The 25,893-nt window shown below is 33.0% G+C and overlaps 1 protein-coding gene across 2 annotated transcripts in view; it reads right to left on the bottom strand.

The window, feature by feature from the left end:
• The window catches only part of LOC106469739 (Down syndrome cell adhesion molecule-like protein 1 homolog), a 127,635-nt gene that overhangs the window by 16,373 nt on the left and 85,369 nt on the right, over positions 1–25,893 (bottom strand). For both annotated transcript variants that reach the window (XM_022399900.1, XM_022399950.1), the window contains exons 10-13: positions 21,982–22,149; positions 15,215–15,285; positions 7,323–7,560; positions 5,422–5,520 (exon numbers count right to left, since the gene is read on the bottom strand). In XM_022399900.1, the coding sequence (XP_022255608.1) occupies positions 5,422–5,520; positions 7,323–7,560; positions 15,215–15,285; positions 21,982–22,149 (576 nt within the window). The remainder of the gene's footprint in view (positions 1–5,421; positions 5,521–7,322; positions 7,561–15,214; positions 15,286–21,981; positions 22,150–25,893) is intronic.

Genomic DNA, 25,893 nt, shown 5'->3' with positions numbered 1-25,893 from the left:
GTTCAAAACCTACAAAATCTTCATTGCTTTCACTGTAATTTATTTTTTTATTATTTAGGGAGCATTATAAATACTTATGCTTTTAAAAGAAAAAACTACTATTGTTATAAAAAACACATTCAATTGAACTAAACTATGCATGCCTATTTAAATATATTTACACATGTCTTGTGTATATTGTATATATACATATATACTATTCATACCTTCGGTGTATAGGACGCAAGCAGATTTTGACATCAAATTTTGGCGTAAAAAAGTGCGTCTTATATACCGAAAAATACGGTATTAAATTATAAAATACACTGTTTACAAGAGACCCGAAGAAGGTAATGATCTCGTTTTACAGAATAAAGGTTTTTACGATGATTTGACTAAGAGTTATTTAGAAATATAATATATTGTTTTGTAAAATATCGTTCTTAATGAAAGAACCATTATTCTGTTTAAACAGCAAGCAAGTAACTTTTTTATTGACTTGAATTTTTTATTGATTTCATAAGTAAAATTATAAGGTTTTTTATAAATTACCCAAAGTTCACAGACCTCATGAAATAACCCCGTTCTGTTATAACTGAATATTTACTGTTACAGAGTCTTCTAAATTTACAAACTCGTCTAATTATTGCTGGTCAAAACAGTGCTTCTTTCTGTTTCAGTGAGTTTATGGAAAAAATTTTGAAATATTTTATAGCTAACAGTAATATAAGTTTTACCTAATACTTTCAAAAAATACCTTTAATATTGTCTCTTTTAACATCAGATTAACCTTGAATCTGGTATAGAAGTAGTAAATTCCTTTTTATATATAGTTACTTTGAACTTCAAAGAAATTCTAAAGATTTTGTATATCATTTTAATAAAAGATATTTTTATTTACAAAAATGAGACATGACACCAAGTTCGTGATACTGCCATGGAAACTAATAGCACCACATTGCCATACTTACAACGAGTTTATTAGATAATGCTATGGTAAGAGGCACTTCAATTTATTTAAAAAAAATAAATAATTTAGATTTGTTTATAATGGTTCTATTTTGAAAAAAAAATAAAAACCTTTCCTGTTGAAGATAAAAAGAGATGAAATACCGTTTCTTGATATCATGGTTTGTAAAAAAAATACAGTGATGTCAATCACTATTTGACTCGAATTTTGATTTCAGAAATATATTTTAACGCAAAAATTATCATAAACAATTTTATTTGCACCAACGGTTTTAGCCCAGAATCTGAAAAACTTAATAACAGTAAAGCATTCCGTTAATATCAACGCATTATAACACTTCTAGTAAGGGCATTGAAGGAGTATGAGCTCTGTTAAAAGGACTGCGTTTAAGAAAGACTACAAATACAGTAAGTAACTGAATAATTTTAAAACTTTCTAAATCATAAAAAAAAGAAATATTAAAAGTAGCTATATTTAGTACTGAATTATAGATCATGTTAAAGTCAGACCCATCAGTGATCTAGTACAAAACTATATCATTGTAACGTAGATATAAAAATCTAGGCTTTGGGAATTTTTAAGTGGAGTAAGTGTTGGTAATTCTATAAAAATAGATTATATTTTTTAACACTGTAATCAAGGCAACGTCCCAAAGTTTTACACTGGCGCTTCTGTTGTCAGTTTGTGATTGTAATTTTTTTTCGTTTGACACAAACCGACACAAGGGCTATATGCGCTAGTTGTCCCTAATACAGTAGTGAAAGACTAGAGTTAAGGCAGCTAGTCATCACCACCTACTGCCAACTCTTTGGGCTACTCTTTTACCAACGAATATTGGGATTGGCCGTCACATTATAACGCCCTCGTTGCTGAAAGGGCAAGCATGTTTAGTGAGACTGGGATTCGAGCCCGCGACCCTCAGATTACGAGTCAGGCACCCTAACCACGTGGCTATGCTGGACCATTTTATGTTTGAAAGGCGTCTTGTTTCTTCCATTCATATCGTATCAATAAATGCACCCCTTTTATAATATCAAATGCAACAAAAATAATGGTAGAACACTCCACATTCAAAGCATATTTTTCAAAAGATTTTGGTGTCATTTGGCGGCTGAAAAGGCGAGCATGTTTGGTGTGAAGGAGATTCGAACCCGCGACCCGCAGATTGCGAGTCGAGCGCCCTAACCACCTGGCCATGCCGGGCTTCAATAACCTTTAGCCACTTCATAGTGCATCGTATTTTTATGATTTTTCTTTTCAAGCATAACTTGCAATTTCCAGTAACGGATAGCATGTTACAGTCAGAAATTTTAATGCTGTTGATGTTATTTATGAGTATAATACGAAATACACAAATAATTTCGAAGCTTAACCATTCTTTAAAACATTTGAGCCGTGTGCTTGTATGCTTTTGTTAAGTAAGAATATACACATCTCATTAACCATTAGCCATATTTACATATTCTCGGTTTACAAGACCAAAAAGTTACTTCTTCTACACTCGAAATATTTTTATGCTTGAAATTTGTTTGTTTGTGTTGAATTTCGCCCACTATTCGATTAGAGTAACCCATGAATTTGCGGTGGGTGGTACTGACTAATTGCCTTCCTTTTACACGACAAGCGCAGATAGCTCTCGAGTAGCTTTGCACGAAACAGCTATAAATAGTTCAAATTCGATGATGATGACAAAACCTTGTCGAAACGTTGTGCATTTGCTGTTATTTTAAACTTATATTAAAGTTTTTCTTCATTACCCATTCAAGCCGTCTCCAGCCATTATTAGCTATAAAGAGGCTTTGTTATATCTGTCAATACAGTAATAAACATGCATTTAATTCTGCTATGAAGAATAATTAGTTAAGAAGCTGTAATATCTGTTACAAAGAATACTTCATTAACTGAAATTGAATATCATGTCATTACAGTTAAATGTTTTATTAATCAGAATCATACCAAACTATTCATAACTTGGCTAGCTAAAAATGATGGAAAAAACAGTCTAAATACATATAAAAATATTTGCTGAATATTCACTGGACCTCATCTTTCTCTATAACAGGGCTTGAATATCATCCTAAACTCTTCGTTCTTTGTTTCTTTTCTGCAGATTGCTGTTAATGGAAAATATGAAAACAAAAGAGGCGTGCTCCATGGTACTGAACCTCTTGAAACGTATATATTCGTTATCAAAACGTGTACCAAAACTTTCTTAAGCTTATACATTATTCAATAACCTTTGTTTGTTTGTTTTTTGAATTTCGCGCAAAGCTACACGAGGGCTATCTGCTCTCGCAGTCCCTAATTTAGCAGTGTAAGACTAGAGGGAAGGCAGCTAGTCATCACCACCCACCGCCAACTCTTGGGCTACTATTTTACCAACGAATAGTGGGATTGACCGTCACGTCATATTATAACGCCCCCGATTTGACCGCCACTCTTATAACACACCTGTGACCTTAAAGTGCGGAGCGCGTTTTTTTTTATTGCGCAAATCACCGAACAGTGAATCTACTGTTCTGCACGCTAATCACAGGGTTGCTCTTAATTCCTACCACCGGTAGTTCAGCGGTTAGCTTGAGGGTTTATAACGGTAACATTCGTGGTTCTATCCTTGCGATGAGCAAGCACGTATCCTCCACCGTTTAGTTTTCTGTTTAAAACATATAAAGATATCATAAAAATATGCGTAATGATTGCTCAATTTGGTAAATACAAAGAACAAAATAATTATATTTATCTTCTAAAGATAAAGATAATATAAATTATGTTTGCTGCTTCACGGATAAGTATAATTCAAAAATATGCTTATAATACTCAACAATGGATAAATGCATAATTATTGCATATTTACTACTCCTTGATGAAATAAATAGCTTGGTTTTATGTATTTTGTAAGTAATGACATATTTCACTTTTATTTAAGGTTAGTTACATTAAATTGATTAGTTATATATGTTGAAAATATTTACACTTATAACGATTATGTTGTATTTTTAGTTTAGTGAATAGATTTAAGACTAACCTAAATCACGTAAGCTGGCCAACTTCGTAAGATACTATTGGACTTACAGCTAAAAGTTATCATTAACAGCGAGAGTACTCAGTTGATGAATCAATTAATGCATTCTAATAGTAATAGGCTTTTATATTTTTCTGTTGATTTGAGAAATTATGTATTTCGAGTCTGTTTGTTGTATAGAATTACTTTTTAGTTCTGATTCTCAAAGTCAGCCTTTTTTTCAGAAGTTATTGATAATTAGTATTTGAGGCAGGTAATTTTCATAGTAATACCACTTCCATAATAACAATATTTAAGATGGGTATTAGAATCAGAAATCTTCAGACCCATTTAATTTGGGTATATTTTCCAATATAAACATATATATATATGAAATATTTGAAATGAATTTTTTTTGACGTTTTCGAAAATACATTTTATATTCTCTCTCAGATCATTTGATTTCTAATAAAGCTAATAGACAGAATACATTCATTCACGATCTCAAAGAAAGAGTTATAGTTCATAAATTATGGAATCTAATCATCATAGATTTTAGTTTTTCGTTTACTGATTTATGGAATTTGGTATTTCTAGTCAGTGTGTTTACACAAGACGGTTTTCATAAATTCATAATTGCTATGTTCAATTATCTTAGCTCTGAACTATATAGTTATTTCACAGTTCATCAGAAGTTCTTAATAGAAATCCCATCTCTTTTGGAGACTACAGTATATGACACAAATGTAATTATGATTTCTTGTGCTACAAATCTGTCCAGATTCCATAAATAAAGACCTATTTTTTTACATTTTATTCAAATGTATATTGGAAATTACTTGTTAAGCTATTATAAAAGAATTAAATTTTGTCCCTCGGTGGCATAGCCATAAGCTTGACGATTATTATCGCAGTTCGATCCTGTTGTGGGCAAAGGACATTTAACCCATTGCGTAACTTTGTGCTTATCAATAAAAAAAATATTTATTTCTTATTATGAATGTTTATGGGTTGCTTTACCGGATAGTAGAAGCAGATCTGTTAGCCAGTGGATTAACTGAGAATGTTTAACAAAAATATTGCCAGAGGAAGACAACAGTTGCTTAAAAGAAGTTTTATATAAAGACTCATCCTGAACGTGGCCTCATTTTATTTAAAAAAGTTAAACGAAAGGCAACTGTTTTTCAACTACCGTTTAAAACGAGCACTAACTCTTATCTCACTAATATACAAAATTAGGTAAAATAATAAGTCACTAATTAAGTTTTTTTTTGTTAAAATTGCAAATCAAGAACCTCTCACTCTTTTATTAAAAATATTCCAATTTAAAAATTACCAAAATCACTTGATGGCATTCTCATGAATAATTTCATCTCAATAAAGCATTTGAGTACGTAATAGCTTATTTGTAAAAAAAAAAAATCTAAACATTACATAATCTATAGAACAATCAGTGTTACATCTTACTCACCTACCCTGCTTGTACCAAACGTTGTTCGCTGAGACCATTTCACAGTAAGCGATGACTGTGTTTTAGATAACATCTCCAGGTCAGGAGCACTGGGCGGAACTAAAAAGCAAAATATTATATTTAAACATTAAGACTTTTATTAATTCGCTAAAATAATACGAGCAAGAAAGCATGTTTTGACCACTCTTACTTGTAGCATTAATCATTAGTGAAGGCTTATAAAACCATACTCAAAATATCTTTAATAAAAGACACAAACACATAATTGCCAACCAATTTTTATGCACAAAGTCTAGAATATAGATATAAATACAAATTAACAAGTAAATGATGAGACACTGTAATTTATATCAACAATACGTATTTATGTTTGTTTTTAACATTTCCTAACTTGTTGAATTACGCTACCATACCGATGATGCATTGTTCAGGTCCTGACAGCTTTTGTATATGACAAAATATGGCCCTAAAACTCTAAATCTATAATTTTATAAGCATACATAGTATGACAGAAAATTTGCTGTAAGCGTTGTACATGTTTATCTATTTATATTCCGTTACGAAAAGTTCGGGGAGTAGTTTTCACAAGTTACTTCACAAAATACAACTGAATACATCTTACTTACATAAAGCTATCAGTAATAATAATGTTTTATCAGCGTGAAAACTCTACCAAACTCACTAAACACCAGGAAATCTTAATAATTGATGATCTCGAGGAACCAAATATTTAAATATATGGCTTTGTTGAACTTGAAACTAGTTAACTATCCACCATTATTATTAATATACATCCCATGTCTTTAATTACTCTTTTTGTACGATAAGTTTCGAAATAATAACACGCGAGATATTTTTCTAACATTTTTTATGCGTTCTTTCATAATATAATTTATTAAAATAATTCATAATTTAGTACAAATTCTTAAGTAGATTAACTTGGGACAATGTGAAGAGAAGTATATATATTTTAAGTTAAATAACCTATAAACCACTTAGAAGATTTGAGGATTCCCGTCCTGAAAATATTTCCGAAGCTATAATTTTGTTATATAAAATCTTATTTGCTAATTTTTATGAAAGTATCTTACTTCTGATATAGAACTCGAGGGTAAATGTGTCAGGTTGTAGATTTGAATGTGTTTGTGTGTTTTTTAGGTAATCTATGCTACTTAATGACCATGACCAATTTAAGTTTCGCATTTGCGACTTAGCCTTTGGGAAATATTCCTTGCTATTCAACAAATGATTTTATTAGCCTAAGGAAGAACCTCCAACAGAGAGGACCGAACATGGTCTAGTGGTTAACGCGCTGGACTATGGATCAGCCTATCCATAGTTAGCGTTCCGTTACCATTAAAACATGGTAAAAATTGCGCTCCTCAATTTAGGCCGCGGGCGCGTTATAAAGGTGACGTTCAAATTCTACTATTTGGTCAGACAAGAATAGTCTAAGAGTTGACGGGACGCGCTGTTGATTAATTTCCTTCCCTTCAGTCTAGCAACACAAAATTAGGGACGACTAGTGCAGGTTGCCTGCGTATAGCCTTGCGGAAATATCTGAAAAAAGAACAAAAACAAATCCAACAGAGAGAGGATTAAACAAATAATGAGAGAAGTTTTATACAAGTAGTTAAATTGTACAATGGAATTTACTTACTAAGGTCTAAATAATGTTATTTGCAAAAAAGCCAGATAAAAGACTGATTAATGGTTAAAGGCTCAACTGAAGCAACAGCTACATAAGTAAAAAAGTATAATGAAACACTTCTGGTTTCATTTTAAATAAGTTACTGAGCAAAAACTTTTCAAACGAAGTAACAAAGTTTTTAATATGTATATATAAAAGAACAACGAAAAACCTTAGACATTATGATGTGTAATGTACAAATATACAATACCATCATCAAGTGTTTTCACTTCTGTTTCATCAGATCGAGGACCTAGGCCTTTGTTATTGAAGGCGTGGATAATGATATGATAGATGGTTGATCTCCGTAGATTTGTCAGATGAAATTGGATACGCTCCTCCACATCTTTTACATCGAACGACTTATACATGTACATTGTTTCGTCTGCAGGTCTATAGCCGATGTAATACCCAATAATTTTTCCGTTCCAATAGTCTTGTCTTGGCGGCTACATAGAATTTAAAAAATGTAAAAGTAATAGTTGTGTAGAAAAGTATCCTGTAACAATTCCGAGTGTATTCAAAGCAATTTCACATTTTTTTTTGCATAATAACATAGATATAACACTGCAGTGAAAAAAAAATCCCACTGAAACTAAAATTGTTCATCATTAGCAACATGACAATAAGTACTCAAGATCTACGTGACAATTAATTTACTTTTATTTCCTATTTTATTTGCAAAATGAAACCTTGTGTTATTTTACCTTTTGATAATACAGAATACAGTAAAACCAAAGCAAATAAACTTACGTTAAAGAGGCCCTTGTGTAGCTTTATGTTTAAAAACAAATAACTTTACGTTAGAGCATGATGAGTATGTAATCAAGATTAATGAGATATTGGCTAATTTAAAAATAATTAAGGACTGAGTTTCCGTTACTATCATCTGATTAAAAGTATCCCGCACAAAAGGTACAGAATCGCTTTTTAGTACACACTATAAATACATATTATATTAGATGACGATACGTTTATTAGTAACTCATTTTAAATTCAACAAGCATGCGCATTTGGCTTTTGGTTAAATAGGAAAATATTTTGAAATCCTTTTTCTTGTATAAATGGTTTCCGGAAACGCAAATTATACGTTTAATATAGTGAAATGGCAAACTTATTCCATTCTAAATTTCTTGTCACGAAATATTGAAAATAAACATTGGTTATGGACTCCCATTGTCGTATATCTAATTTGAGGAAAATAAGGAGCTTTTTTTGTTTTTATATTATATATGCAATAATAATATGTTTTCCAGTACACAAAAAGCATCCTTTAGTATTTCGCACAACAAATATGTACAGAGTTATATATTCAAGACCTCAGGGTCACAGGTATCCTAAATCTACCAAGTCCCCCGCTGGGAAAGTGGTAAGTCTACGGATTTACAGCGCTATAATCAGGGTTTCGATTCCCCTCGGTGGACACAGCAGATAGCCCGATGTGGTTTTTCTGTAAGAAAAACACACACACACACACACAAAATTTACCAAAGTCTAGTTATGTTCCTTGAATAACGAGTATATAGTACAAATTAGCTTAGTTTAGCTTCTATGTAGACTGCCCCCCAGTGGCACAGCGGTATGTCTGCGGACCTACAACGCTAGAAACCGGGTTTCGATACCCGTGGTGGGCAGAGCACAGATAGCCCATTGTGTAGCTTTGTGCTTAACTTCAAACAAACTTCAAACCTCTATGTAGACTATCGTTTATGGTAGAACTGTACTGCAATACAATGGGCTACTTTAATATTACATATAGAAACAGCTTTAACGTTATCACAGATTTTCTTATTTTTCAGTCATTGATACCATTATTCCTTATAATGACATAGTCCATCTTTTTCATAATTTGATTTATATCTAAGTAAGGCCTCCAAGTCCTCAAGAAGAGATTTTTATGTATTATGTACATGTATGTTTTGAATCAGTAAAATATCCAGAAAAAATGTCAAAAACTAACATTAAAATACTTCTAGTAATGATTATAAGGTTTAAAATGCTTAACAATTACCTTAAATAAAATCCACAGACTCTCTTTATTACACGTATTTTGATGTTTTGTGAGATAACATAATTGATGTATTACGTGTAAAAATAAATAGTTTCATAATAAACTAATTCATAAAATAAATGGGCACAAAATTTCACTGACAGTTCTGCCTTTTGTACAATCTTTATTTATATAATTTTTTAAATCCATTCATCATTCTTAAGTGCTTGAACAATTCTTTGTGCTAAACAATAATGAATATTTATTTTCATATGGGTTTAGGTTATTACTATTAAAATCTAAACAGGCGTGAGCTTATAAAATATATCTATTTCTAAAAATATACACCATTTTTTCGATACACCAATTAATATACATGAATATATGGTATATACATATTTTGATTGCCAAAAGTAAAATTAATTTTTAATGTATCTCCTGTTAATTCAAGGTTATACCTTGTTCACAGGCACTTGATCTTAGGAAGAAAAAAAAAGATTTGTGGATCCAATATGAAGAAGGACAAGTGTAGCGATTTATTGCAAGTGAAATATAAGAGGCAAGATACGGTGTTTCAGTCAAAATAAAAATTAACAATTAAAACTATATATTTTCTGTACTAAGAGGAATGTTAGCAGGTAGGTGGTTTCTATGATTATTTAAGTAGTAGAACTATCGCAAGAAAAAAAAAATGAATATAGATAATTGACAAACACAGCATTCATACACGATCAACAGGTGTAAATGCGGTGAGAGAAGGATGGGTATTTCACAAGTGAGTCTTGATTGTCTGAGGACAAAGACGAACTGTCTTATTCAAAAGTTGGAACAAATATTCTGATAGCGCCAAAACTGTATTCACAATACACATTTACTCTGTACTTGACTAATAAAAAACAGTCACCGGAATGTGGAAATATTTCTGTTTCGTTTCAAAGTCGCAAGTTATCTACTAAAAAGCAAGGTCAAGTAAGATAATGCGACTATTCCATGAAACAACAGAAAAGTTTCTTGACCGGTCAAGCTACGAGAAGTTGTAATTCAGGTTGAATCTTGTACTTGATCTCCACCAGATTTAAAATGTTCCAAAATTAGAATGTAGAGAAATGTAATTGTTTTTTAGACATGCGAAGTAAAGTATGTAGAATTTGATTATTACAACCTTTCTATTCGTTAACTTAAACAACTCCTCAAGCTGACTTTCATTCACAGGTGCCGCTGGGCACTGGCACACGGAGACCGTACCCCAATTCTAGTTGACAGTGCCCCGAATCACCATTTGGTGTCTAGAAAAACCAGAATATGAAACCATGATCGTATCATACTGAAGCGCCAAATATTCTCCCGCCTATGGGCCCGGCCCCGAATTTTTTACGTACTTAGCGACGCCTCAGCTTTCATTTTGATTTAATACCAGTTAAACAATTAAAGAACGATTTGGAGAAATCACAATCCACGATAACGCTGGCCATGCCAGACAAATGTTTTACAAACTGCACAGAATCAAATTCTCAAAATTTACAACACTCAAATAAAAACAAACAAACTTTAAATTGCAGCAAAATGATATAAAATAAAATACACATGGAATAGGAGCAGAAAAAGATAGAATGAAAAAGACATGCCAAATTGGGAAAACACTTAACTACTGAAGTATATAATAAGAAAAATATAATGAGAGAAAGAGGACAAAAGAAGAAAAAAGAAGGAAAATTATTGAATAAAATAATTATAATCGACATTTAATTACAAATTAAACCACACTATTACAACAGTGGAAAAATCAAAAGATTTAAATTACATACTGAAATGACATCAAAAATAAAATTAACATAAACCCTTTTAAATTATAAAATACTAATTACCCACAAAAAGAAATAAAACCTCTCAAAATAATTAAACCCTTTATAAGTTTATTTTTATTCATACATACAATTAACAATGGGAAATATACAAAATATACATATTCATCGTTAGGTGCTCTGTTTATTTCAGAGTGGCAAGTGAGTTATCTAAGGCTATTGTTGATCGACATACTTCTGACATTAGCTTGTCATGAGTTTCTTCACCTAGGTCAGCTTTCTCTTGATTTCCGCAAGTTCTGTTTGAAGTCATTAGATTATGTCAGTGGCTTTGGAGCCCTTCCCTTCTCGTTTTCAGCAGTGATCATCCTCGTGAAGTATATAGTTCCAGGTGGCCTTACAGTATTATGCCTAAGATTGGCAATAATTTCCCCTTTATCATTGCTCACAAGTCATACGCCTCCAGGGTGCCCTGTGAAGGGCTCCACTGGCTCCTCCTGCCAGAGACAACGAGGCAGCCAAAGCCATTGGAGCCACAGCAAGTTTTAGCAGCAGAGGTGTGAGATGGAGTTTTCCTTCCTTTATGCCTTCACAGAACTCTGCCAATTTAACCTTTTTTGGCTGAGTAGGCTTCCTTGCATGAACTACAGGGTAATTTATCCATCATACTCCAACTAGGGGTAGACTATTTTGGTTTTTATAGGCTGTGCTCCCATATCTTGTTCTTATATGGGTGACATTATTGGAGTCCATCTGACGAGTAGGCAGCATAACAGCAGATTTATGGAGATTGCTTAATCAGTTACTGCTCACCTTTGTTTTGGTTCTAGCTTTGGCAATTGTATCTTCTCTTTTGGCTAGGAAGAGGAGACACCTGAATCATCAGAGGACAACGTAGACAGATTGCCTATCACCCATAAAAATCAAGGAGAAACATGGTGACTGGTGGGAGCTGAACTGTCACTCGAACCCACTAACACCTCTTCTGCCTCATCATCAGATTGTGTTTTCAGATAAATTACAGGGGGTGGTTGAGACCTATCGACCTCCATAGGTATGTATCTAGAAGCTCTCCTAGGACTGCATGTTTATATCCAGTATACCTTCCATGGCAATGGATAGAGATTGAGTCTGGAACAGAGTTCATAAAAGGTCAGTCACTACTGAACTGTTCAGTAGTAAGACCAAGAATGGAGATTTCAACTATTGCTTTTTAACAATCTGAAATTCCGAAATAAAGAAAAGGCAATAACACCAGGCTGGTAAACCTATCGAGAGAAAGACCTGTAGTTTCAGTTTCATTATAAGGTGGTGATTGGTGAAACCTAAATTCCAAAATATACATTGGACTTTCACGCATTATCAATGTATAGTTGAATGTATAGGGAGCTGTCACGACAATGCTCTCATCATCATCTGTGGTTTCTACTTAATCACTCTCCACCTCTTGGTCAAGCCAGAGTTGTAGAGGCTCATTGATAACATACAACCTTAGCTTATCAATGTTATCAATGTGCTTTTATATGTCATACCTGTTAAAAGATTCGTGTTCGTCGTTTGCCTGGATGAAGGAAGACTGTCTTTCCACAGGGAACATACGGGAGGTGGTGCAGTACATGTTTGAGCAACTACTCATCATGGAGGCAAATACTGCTCTTCATATTCTCCAAGGAAACGTCAATGGCGCCTCTTACAGGCATCACATAGAGGCGATATTTTTGCCATATGCTAGAGCAAGGTTTAACAATAATTTTGTGTTACATGATGACAATGCCGCTGCCCACAGTGCCCTTATTGTACAGGATTATCTCGAGCAGGAATACATTACAAGATTACCATGGCCAGCCAAGTCTCAAGATTATTATCCCATTAAGAACTGTTGGGTAGAACTGAGCCAGAAAATTGCTAACCACGACCCTAAACCAGCTATTGTAGCTGAGTTGCAGCGTCTTCTAGTGGCAAGTTAGGATGAAATCACGGTGATTTCATCAATTGCTTCATCTACATCATGCCAAGTCGCTTTGAGGATGTTATTATAGTACGATGGAGAACAAACAAGTAGTGAATGTTTAATATGAACTGATATAACGCTACAGACGCTTTTTATGATAACCTGATGTTATATTTTGTCAATATATATGTTTTGGTGAGGTTTTATAGTGGTAGAGGAAATGCTGAGTTAAACATCTTTTTACAGGTGCCTGATAAAATTGTTTGCTGTTTTAATAAGTCGTTTGTGGTGTCCATAGAACCTGTCTCATTATACAGACTACATAAGTAAATGTTTAATATGACATGCATTTTTCATTTTGACAGGGTTAGATGTATTTGTTTTCCATCTTAATAATAATGATTGTATTTGTCACAAAATATGTGAACATTTCTGGCCCAAACTGTAAATACAACTTTTAGCAACAACTATAGATTACTTAAGTTGAGTGTGATGTCATTCAGTTTGTACAATGCACCAGCAACTTCCAAAGTTTGACAAAAGTTGTAATGAGAGCTTTGTGGAAAAATGTCTGTTTTGTTTTAACATTTTTCAGAACCCAGTGGAATAGAACAGTCTTCCACCGGTTGACATCTAAATGTCCTCCACTGATTCTAGAAATTTCAAGCACTGTAAGAATGGTTATCACGGAGGAAGAATAAAATCCACTAAAATTCTTTAGTTTAACTTCTGTAACCTGACTTGTATGAAGGTTTGCTACTATGTATTTGCTTCTGCTAAACTAACGTGTCCAACAGTGATGTGTAATTCTACTGGAGTAAGAACATTTTTTTCAGTATCTGGGTAATGTTACACGAAAGTCAATAAAGAAATAAATCGTAACAAGATGACTAAACTAAAATTGAATCAAATAAACTTCAAACTGCCTAAAGTTTAGATTTGAAGTGAAATGTAGAATAATAAGAAATCTAGAATATTGCTATATAAACATAGTTCAACACGCTGATCCAATATGACTTCAGATAATTGCACAAATAATGTAAGGTTTTGTAGATTCAAATTAAAACAAGAAAGGAATTAATGCAAAAGGACAAACATCATCTGTTTTGCCTCAAGGATACGAAAGGATATTGCAGAATACAGTAGTGATGTAGCATTTGAAATTAAAACATTTGAATGAATGTTTAGAAAACTTATTAACTGTCTTAGTCAAGAGCATTAATATAAGCAAAAGTATGATTGCCAGCCTTGGATATTGAGGTCAGTGGAAGTATTTTATATATCGAATTTGTAACATGCGTTTGTTTGTTTGTAATTAAGTACTAAGCTACACAATAGGCAATCTGTGCTCTGCCCACCGTGGGTAGTGAAACCCGGTTTCTAGCGTTGAAAGTCCGTAGACATACCGTTTTGCCACTGGGCGACTGTAAGATGTGTATAAAAATTAAAGATATATCGTTAAAAAAGTACATATAATATGTAAATTCATTTGCATTGATTGTTAGCAATTGTATCCCAGCTTATGCTCAACAGCAGATCTAATTATTTATCCAGCTGGGTTCATGTGATAATATCTGAAAGTTCGGCGCAATTATTTAAAATTTAGTACAAATATGACACCTGCCCGCACTACGGTTTCATATTCATTAAATTAAAATGATATCAAACTGGATTTAGAACGAATATTAAAAGTTAGAACACGCTTTTTTTTCTTTCCCTTAATAAAAACAGTCATATGTTTAGTTCTATCAATAACTAATGCCACTTTTTAGGTGAGTTTGGCTAATATTAGCAGATATTAAAGGTATTCAAAAAGCTAAGACAAGATGATTTCTTAAAACAAAATGTTTCTGAAGCAGTAGTCCTTGATAGTAACTTTTAAATCAATCGTTGAAAGCGTGTTATTGTGGGATCAGCTGTGTCGCTTCACTAAATGAACTTATGCAGCATTTATCTCATTTTATACACAACGATCATAGTTATTTTACCAGTAATAAGCTTGAATGATTACATAGAACTTGAAACATCGAAGTACACACAAAATAATTTAAATTCATTCTACTTAAAAACAGGGGCAAATTATCAGTAGCAATAGACATTAGAGGCTAACAATATTGCCTTTTTGTTTTCTTTATGCAACCTTCTTAAAGCATTCTTTATGTTATCTTTCAACTTCCTTTGTCGTTTTCACTGACTTTAGAATATATGATGTTATTATATAAGTTTCGTAAAGCACAATTACCGTGAGGAAGTAAAAAAATATTTAAAAATAAGTAATTTAAACTTAACTGTAATTATTTAAATCAATGATTAACTTTTTAAAGCATATCTAATTTGTTGCCAAATACGTATAACCTTACCTTCCATACTACTTTGATTGAGTTAGGCCCAGTTGCTTGTGCTGTGACGTCTTGAGGTGGACCACTTGGAACTGTATAGTTAGGTAATTTCAAAACACCTTACTACAATATGATATCGATTTTAAAAATGCACAATATACTCTATCATATTAAACATTTCTAAGCAAGAAATACAATTGAAATGAAATCAAAATGCCAATGAACAACTTGAGAGAAACTGAGAAATAAAACTTTATTAATTAGCATAGTTTCAAAATATAGGTAAGAAAACACCATCTTATTAGTTTTGTATAGTTTTCATTTTAATAAGATAACATTATCTTATTAAAATGAAAATTATACAAAACTGCTGTAGGCTCCAATTTACTTTTTTGGGTGATAGAATATTTTTTTGATAATAATGAGTTGCCATGTTTCATATGACAAATTTTCGATTTATTAGGAGTGTCAGCGAAGAGGGTTTGCTAATCTTTTTCACATTTCTGTTTAATCTATAACACATGAGGACCAAATAAGTTTAATTACATTTGAGAAAACTAAAAAACGTGATACCGTTTTTTAAAGGTTTGAAGCAAAAACTTCCCTTATTTGTGAAACAGAAAATATACTCTTAGTTATGGAGTATTCAAGTGAAAAGTGCAAAAGATCAAGACTCACTGTAGTGAGTCGCGCGCCCCCCACCAATACTGAGAGTCTTTTCTTACACCACGTGATGGTGTATAAAATCAGATATTTGAGACTGTAAACCATCAAGACAACGTCAAAGTCCTTACAGGCTGATTTAGTTATCTTAGAACACAATTAACAAGACGAATTATTCTCCTCTGCTTTGTTGTTGCAATACAATATGCGATACTTTTTTTTTTAAAGCGCCACTATACCCTATTAATGGCTAAACTCAAAATCACGCAGTCTAGATCTATCTATCTCTCAATATAACTAACTTTGTTTTACTTTCTATATAACTTGAACTGCATTTTGTACGCGTATTTATAGCCTGACTGAGGCCTATAACTTTCCACACACAAGATATTATGATGTAATAATAGTCATCAAAACAACGAGAAAACTTAGAAGGTTCTAGCAAAATGACGTAACAATACAACAAGCGCCAATTCACAACAACTGAACTAGAGCATGTATGATTTGTACACAGTTACTTAAACAAACTTGCGATAAACTGTCGTTTCCAAAAATAACTAAAACTAACTCTCATGCGATACTAAGACTATCTAAATAATAATACTTGCATTAAACGCAAACAGTGATGTATAACTAACAGTACCACACATCTTTGAAAAACTTTAAATCGCTCGCGCCAATGGGTGGAATTTAGACTGGCTTCCGGTGTAAACACGCGAGACTCGCGAGCTGCTTGTTGATTGTTATTGTTTCTTTGTCCGAGCTAATAATATATTTGTTTGCAAGTTTAATTCATATGTTTATTTTCCATATACATAAGCCTATATATATACTCGTGTGCACTGTAGCTCGCGCTATCTATATAACTATAAGACTTTTGTTTTCTAGAATTATTCACTATGTGAGGAGTTTGTTTTACTGTTCACAATTTATTCACGTGTACCTACTAGTATAAGAGATTTGCAAGTGGTTTGACTTACTGGCAGTTTTTAGCCAGAATTGTCCAAGTTTTGACTGTTACTCACTATTAACTTGTTGTGTGTGCCTAGTGCTAACATTAGCAAGGATTGTTTGTTGTTAAATACACGTATAACAAAATATATGTGTATAGTATGCATAGATAGTTATATATTTATTAAAAACATGTATTTGCAGCTGTCACATCGTGGCCATATAATTTCTATTGAACAATGGTGGGTTGCTATTCGAAGCTTTAGAGTTTCCTTAAACTCTGGTACTTGCAAGCATGATGATATGACTGCTTATCATCATTGTATGCCACTTATGTAGTGAAGTACATGGAATATTATAGCAGCGAGTGCTTTATTGAAGGTGCCGTTTTTTGTTGTTCCTCTTTGGTTGTGGGGACATTGAGAGTGACCCTGGCCCAGGTCTTTATACAGTTTGTCATAATTGTGAAAGCAATATGCATGTTGAAAATCAATATGCTCATGTGGATATATTGTTCGAAAAAGTATTAAGCAAATATATATTAACATAAATGTATTTGCCAATTTTATGTCATTTTTATTTATTGTTAGTTGTTATTTTTAGCCTTGACATGTCTTCTGATTGTTCATCTGGCAGAGAGAAAGATGCTGGTTTTAAATCTGAAAGTCTAGTTGACACAATATGTGAATTCCCAGGCTGTAATACGTCAACTGGATATCCAGTTGCTGCAGCTAAGTGTAGTTTAGATGTTCATCCTTTTCAGAATGGTTCAACCAAACGAACACCAACACATGAGCACACTTTAAGCCAACATATTCATAAATATTCCAAATGGACTAATGGTAGTGAAGTGGTGAACACTAGTAGGAGGTAAAAGTATAAATCAAACCCCGAGACAAAAAGGCTTAGATTATTTCAGCACTATTACTCTCAGCTTCAAAAAAATGTTAGACGTAAAAATTATAAAAGTAATTCAAGCTCAATATTAAATCTTGTACGAGCAAGATATCATAGTAATCCATCTTCAGTAAGGCGTCTTTCATTGGATAGATATCATAGTAATCCATCTTCAGTAAGGCGACTTTCATTGGATAGATATTATAGTAATCCCTCTCCGGTAACGCGTCTTTCATTGGATATATATTATAGTAATCCCTTTCCGGCAAAGCGTCGGGCACAGGGTAAAAATTATACTAACTGTTGACCTGTGAAGTGATATGCTAAAAACAGGTATGATGCTAATCCTGAACCTGTATGTGCTAGGATGAAGCTAGCTTATCATGAAGACCCGACTGCAGAGATCTGCAAGCGATATGCTTATGCTGCTCTGATCCTGATCGTGTTCTGAATGGTGCAAACTTTTTATGCCTGAAGTAACTGAGGATATTTGCACCATATTCACTAACATTGCTAAGTGTACTCCATTATCAGCCAGGTGATATGTTCAGCAGGATGATTGCTCTCAGTCAGATATGCACGATCCACATCTACAAGGACACAACAGACTATACCACCTTGATGTGGCTCTAAATTATTATTTTTACGTCACTTTGCACCTCATTATCCTAACATCAGGAACATAATCAATATATTGTATGATGTCAGAAGAGCTGATTACAAAATCTGTGGCATTGACAGTGCACTACATAGAGGTGATGTATGTGCATTGCAGGAAATTTAAAAAAAAAGCACACGGTAACTAAAAAAACATTATGTTATAACGTGTTAAGCTTTGGTGAAAGTCAAATTTTTGAAACCTTGAAAACAGCTTTAACATTGTACCACACGAAGATATTAGAGCACGCTGAGTATCCTTGCATGTCATGTAACAAATACTGTTAGAAATGTGAATGTGAACAACTGGATCACTACACCTGACAGATCACTGGTGACGCTTGGGAATGGCTGCTGGAGTATGTAGAACAACATCCTGCTCCTGATTATGGGTTGCTTATGAGAAACATCTGTAGGTACTGTATAGAAAAATTCCGTGCAGGAATCCTTCCACCATGCTACATGTTATACTGTTTGACAATTGACACGTTTCCTTCAGAAATTGCCCAGATGAATCAATACGAAAGAGTATTGATTCAACGGCAAAAACCTTCTAGGCTGTAACTAAAATGTGAACGGTGGCTGGAAAACGAGTACCTCTTAGCCACATGGTCAGCTATGTGCCGGGTTCAACTTTTCATCTCCATTTGCTTTGTAACAGACCTCTGGAATAGGTTTTTCAGGCTATCCAAGCGTGAATAACCTATTCCAGAGCATGGAAGGCTACTTATGTTTTTGTGCAGCATACCTAGTTGCAAAAAATGTAGTTTAGCAGGATGTAATTGACATGCATAAGGTATATTCGGCTCTATGCAAGTTGAAAGAAATCAATCAATTCTTCATAACATTAATTTACCAACATCAGTATCAGGGTTATGATTAGATCAAAGAATAACTGAATTTGTTACCATATAACTCAACATTGATACTAATGAAGCTAAAACTGCTGTAGACCAAGAAAATGATGTTGAAATACATTGTGAAAAACTTCCTGACAGAGAACCCATGGTCAGAAGAAATGCATAAGAAGAGGAAGCAGAGGTGTGTCAAAACTATTTTATACAGACACTAAATGCTCCTAGGAAGAACGAAAAGACAACTTATCTTTACCAAATGCTATGTATTAACGAACCTACCCTAGATTCACGCTGCAAGAAGTTAAGATTATTGTGTTTCCCAGATCTTTTCCCATGTGATAACAGTGGGCAGCATCAATCAAGGGAAGTGCAACTTGATGATTCAGACTATGTTAAAACTATAACGCAGTCAGGCATTGCTCATTTTAGATTAAATCGACAATTTCTGTTCTACCATCTTCATCATGCTACCATACGTCAGCTAAATAGTGGAATCTTTCACAAATTAAAAGTTATTCATCCGCATGAGATGTTGACGACTAGATGATACATAGAAATGTTAGAAAGTCAAGCGCTTGAAGGGGATTTGCCCAATATATTGGCTCGCTTATGAAACAGTCAGAATTACTAATCACGACTGCAAAACAACCTAAATGCAATGACTCTGCATTATGGTCCAGATACTTGGTTTCTTACTCTGAGTCCTGATGAATGAATGTGGGATGATTTGGGCGAATATTCATGTAAGATTAGTCTTTCTGAAACGGCTCATCTATCCACAAGTGTGCTGGTTGGTATCCAATATCAGCTTCTAGAGTTATTGATAGCAAGTTTAAAGAAATCTTAGAATTCCTTATATCAAATGATGCTCCTATTGGAACAGTCACCCACGAGATTGGAGAGGAGAATATCAAAGACGTGGATTATAACATTTTCACCTACAGCTTTGGATAGATGGTGTCCCTGTGATTGGAGAAAACATAGATGAAGAAATTGTCGCATTTATTTCGAAAAACGTTACTTGCCAGATTCCAGATAAAAGCTTTTGTCCAATACTGCACGAAATAGTATCAAATTATGATTATGTGTATGTTAGTATTGATAAAAAAGCGGCCAAATGACAAGTAACTCATACATGCGCTATTGTTAATAAAATTGACAAACATGATAAAACAATTTTAAACCAATTATAAAGTTTACCTCTTTCGCAAGCACTTTTAAACTATGTATCTAATAATATTGATTGCCTTGGCCGCATTCTCATATCAATTATTTTAGTCGCTGTTTGTAAAACAAATAACTTTTTTCTTGGCCGCGTTTTTTCTTTTTACAGTTAAAATGTTTTTGGTTTAGATTTATATTGACTTGTAATCAAATATATTAGTTCGTCAATATAAGCATACTGATAAATCTTAGATAAAAGTACTTACAAATACACACATTGTTTATAGTGTTTTATATTTGTACAAAACTCTAGAAAGACCGGGGTGTATAAATCATGTAGAAATGTCTTCAGCTAATGCTTTGGCGGTTACGCACACATATACACACATGTATATATCTTCACTGTTGTAATACAAACTAGTGTTAGCAACTTTACAAAAATATTAAAATCCTGTAGAGAAATGTTACATAACATTAACGATATTATGTAAACTCTTCTTTTTAACATATCATAATTCTCTATAATAACAATTAGTTATAGCCTCTATTATTACCCCTTTTGGCGAATTAAGGAAGTTGAAGGAAAAGATGCTGCTATATGATGAATACTAAAATCATGTAACTTACTCATAAGGTATTTTGTTAGGATTTTTGTTTTTAGAATTTCGTGCAAAGCAAGCCGTTACTAATTTTGAATTGATAGACTACAGGGAAGGTAGTTAATCAATAAAGATCCATCACCAACTCTTGGACTATTCTTTACCGACGAATAGTGGGATTGACCGTCATATTATAACGCCCCCATGTTTGAAAGAGCGAGCATGATCGGTGATGGGATCCGAACCCGCGACCTGTAGGTTGCATATTAAGTGCCCTAAACACCAGGTCATGCCAGAACCCTATCGTGTAGCTTTGCGTTTAAAGAAATAAACAAACCCATTTATACATTTTTCTTTCTTGCACCCACAAGTGCCTTGATAAGGAATTTAAAGGCTTTAATTTTGGTTTGGGTTTAATTAATTTTAAGCACAAAGCTACACAATGGGCTATCTGCGCTCTATCAACCAGGGGTATCGAAACCAAGTTGATAATCTTTTGTTGAAAAATTTTAGTTTTTAAAATAGTAGAATTTGACAGAATTACCTTATATATAATTCACTAGTAATATCAATCAGTATATCATGAATAGGAATTGCTTCATTATACCATTGTGCATATTTTATGACAAAAAAACAACAACAACATACCCGAATTCATAGTTTACCCACAACAGATGTATTTTAGAGTTTATGATCACAGATTTGGTTAGTGATTTTAAACACAAGAGAAGATAAAACCATATTTTTAATAAAAATACGCTATCTAAAAATATTTTGAGATCAGCATTTCATATTTATATAAACAATAGAAAACGGTTTAGGATTAGGGGAAACATGATAAATAAAAGAACGTGCTGAGAATGTATGTTGATTAAGGTTGGTGACAAATATTTAGCGTTAAAGTTGACACAAACAACAAATATTCATGCACATTAGATTGTTTTGCACGAATAACGATAAGTTATATGTATTTTGGGACGAGATATAAAATTTGTCTCACCTTCCTCTTCAGTTTTGACTGCGATCCATTCGCTCTGAATGCCCCAAGCAACTGAATTCTGGGCAGTAATACTAACTAGATAAGTGGTTGCTGGTTCTAGATCACTAAGAACGGCTACACGATGAGGCTCGTCAACAGTAATATTATTGATCGATCTCTGTTTCTCTCCTATTAATTACATAGTTAAAGGTAAGTCATCAGATAGAATATAAAACTAACTATAAACTTATTTAATCTGGGAAAAATATTTCACAATTGACACGTAAGCCATTTAAACAATATCACTACGTCCCTCTAGGTCTGCGAATCCATCTACCCATCCATCCTTTTATAATTAAAACGATGTTTATTAATTTCTTTCTTTAAATTTTATACGTTGAATAAATTGGCGTTTGAATTAACAGTAAAATTAATCAAGGCTTTCTGTATTGAAAATAAAATATGAGATATACATGCGGTGAATTTTAAACACAAGTTAATTTTGTTGTGTAAAGTTCTCAAGAAAATTACAAATCTAAAATAAAGAAGTTTGTCCATAATGCTGCAGTTTTGACATATACAGATGGTACTAAAATATTTTCATCAATTGTTTAGAATATTGGGTTATCTTAGTAATTCATTTTACTGACTAATACGCAGTCAACCTTGGAATTACTTATGAAGAAAACACTACAACTGTAAATATAATATTTAAACATCAGATTATACATATAATTTATATGATTCTCTAAATTATGATTTCTTGTCCTCAAGGGTGCGTTTACCTGATATTACTTTACGTAAATTATGCCTTTGATTTTAATGTACCCATTTTGAGGCATGCACTCGGTAGTTATACTATCAAGTGTTTTTACATAATTCCAAATTTTGCTGCTTAACGTATACGGCTTAATGGTATACAAAGTTGACCAGCACTAATTTGATTTCTTAGCAACCCTTGATGACATTTTAAAATATTCCCAGCTACTGTCCTTTCAGTTAGGTTAAACCACAGTATATGATTAGTAACCCTAGAAATGTTGAAATAAAATAATTAAGCTCATGCCATAGGTTATTAATTAACACACCTTACTTTGATAATGCCAAACCAAGCACAAAAAAAAATACTTAGAAAAGCTAGAATGTGTAGGGGATATCAAAATAAAAAATTTGCAGTTTCAAATATTCTGTTAACAGATAGAAGCATTTACGAAATTATGTTGTTTTTATTCTCTTGCCTTCCAAATGGCGAAATAAACAATTTTAATGTTTATGTAGTGTTAACTAAATGACTTGTGCCTATATCGAAACGTTAAAAGCTTTTATAAAACAGTGATTGGTTATACTTTAAAGACAAAGTCAACATAATTAATAAATTAATGATAAACGAAAAATAATAAAAACTAGCAGAATATATGAATTTTGTAACATAAGTATACATAATGTTGCATAAGTATAAAATGAATTAACCCACTTAAGAATTTCACTTAAACTGTGATGTTTATCATTACGTTTTCCGCCTCATTAATCTACAAACTTAGCATGTATTGTTAATGTACTTACGACAGTTGGAAAAGCTTTTGTGTAAATATACCTTTTAACTAGATTAGGGATTTCGTTGAAATTTTTTTAATATATTTTTGAAGCTAAATACTCGTTTATTCTATTGTAGTTTTAATAAATTAATACTTTTACTAAGCTGGGAGATAAAGCACACATTAAACAAGACAGACGTCAACTCTGAGCATCATACTACAGAACTTCGAACTCTTTTCATCACACCGTGCCAAATTATCTAATAGATTATAATGCGCATGTGTAATGCAGGAATTTAAAATGAGTTACCTAATATTCATGCACCCGTGAAAATGTTAGATGTACCGCTATTAACTTTAAAGCATTTATGTATTCCGAACGTTAATATCTGTATGCATACCGTCTAATGTTAAAGCTGAAAAGTGTTGTATTTATGGCCAGCTTTGACATAACGTCATTCTGTTGAACCGAAATTCTCTTTAATGAAATTGTGAACATCTGACTTCATAGTGTTTAACTGTAACAATTAAATAGTTTCAACACTCATAATCAAGGAGTGCCTTGTTGACCAGACAGATGGCGATGATAGGGAGTCATTCCTCTAACCAACTTTAATTAACGCCTTTCTCTGTCACATCACTACAAGCAATCATGACTAGACAACCGTTCCCATGAATTTAAACTGAAGTTATGGTGATGATACTTTTCTAACATTTCGTTCCAAAGATCATGTATCTAAATTTTTAGGATAGCGAAACTCGTGGCAGTGCAACATAAAATTTGCTTGTAAGATTCACAACAACCTTTGTCTGCCCTACTTAGACATCCTTTTCTACGTACCGCAATAATACATTCAGTGGCCTCTCTACACGTGTTTCGACAGCTTTTCTCCCTCTAACTTCAAAGGTAACCTAACAGTTTTTCTTCTTACTAGAGTCTATAATATTTGTTCTTCATGTTTGTCTCTATACACAAAATAAAAATTGAACATGTTTCTCGTAAACAAAATAGGTATTCTGGGCTTTTTCTCGAAAACAACATTACTCCTAATGTTTTTGTTTGTTTGTATGTAGTTAAGCGTATAGCTACATATAGCTATCTGTGCTGTGCCCACCACGGGTATCGAAACTCGGTTTTTAACGTTATAAGCCTTCAGACTTACCACTATGCCACTCGGGGAGCACCCCTAATATTTTTGATGAAAACATTTAACTTTGTGGGATACATGTATACCACGTGTTTTCTTCCGTATTCTTATTTTAATATAGAATTTTTTGAAATTTGTCAGCTATTCAGGTGTATGTACACCTTTCGCATAGCATGCAGTCAAGAAGTCATTAAGTTACTATTATTCTACTTACCTATTGTTGTGCTGTTACAATGAGATAACCCCAGATCTTTTCATGGAGAAAATAGCTGTGTATAAAAGGTGACAGCAGATTCTCCATTGGTAGGTCAGGTGACGTCTCGAGGTTACCTTATTTTCTAATGGAAATGACTAGTCAAGTGGTCAAGTTAGCGTCAGTCATTCTGAGTAAGCGTTACGTTACTGATATAACTAAAGTAACGTGAGCTTTAGTCAGTCTGAATCAAGATTTACACTAATAGAGCCTGGAGAGAAAGTAATATGACTGTCTGTCGTATCATTGTTTTCTTATACAGTTGTGTCCAGTCTGTTTTTTTTTTACAAGACTAGGAAGAACTCAAAATTACTTTGCAATAAATCTTCGGTTACTCTGCTAGCCTTTTTTTTTCGCTCAACTTGAAAAAAAACACTATTACCATATTAGCAATACTAAATGGATTACTGCTCCTAAATGCCCCGTGTATTTATACTTTACTTAGTTAGGAAATCAGTTGAATTCTTAGAAATCAACTCATTAAACTGTTATATAAATAATACATCAAAATTCAACAGAGAATTTTCTGTAAATCTTCATATCAAACAAATCGTTATTTCCATTAGAAGGAATGCATACCAAGGCCATTTCCTTAATGGATCATTTTACTGGTATCTACACAGAAGCTACCTATAATGACAAAAACAAATGTAATTTAACTGTACGCATCCTTGAACACATAGAGATTTCTAACAGAACTGTTTCCTTTCTTATTATCTCCCTGTACCTTTGCTATCTACACACACAATCAAGCTAAGGACAGATAATCTTATCAACAGAGTTCAAAGTTAAAGCTACGGGTCATGCAGATTTATAATTTCTGATTAAATAGTCTTATTAAACAAAACGTCTTAGCTTAAATAATAACTTCTGTTAACTTAAGCTTATTTAAAGTAATTTTAATTGGCTATATAGTTACATTTAGTTATTTTTGGGTCTATATTCAAGTTCATACTCTGGTTTTCACACCTCCCCCCTTCGTTTCAAATTTCCCACG

Source organism: Limulus polyphemus, unplaced genomic scaffold (assembly GCF_000517525.1).
Source record: "Limulus polyphemus unplaced genomic scaffold, Limulus_polyphemus-2.1.2 Scaffold3, whole genome shotgun sequence".
NCBI classification, from domain to species: domain Eukaryota; kingdom Metazoa; phylum Arthropoda; class Merostomata; order Xiphosura; family Limulidae; genus Limulus; species Limulus polyphemus.
This window is presented reverse-complemented; position numbering and strand designations above follow the sequence as displayed.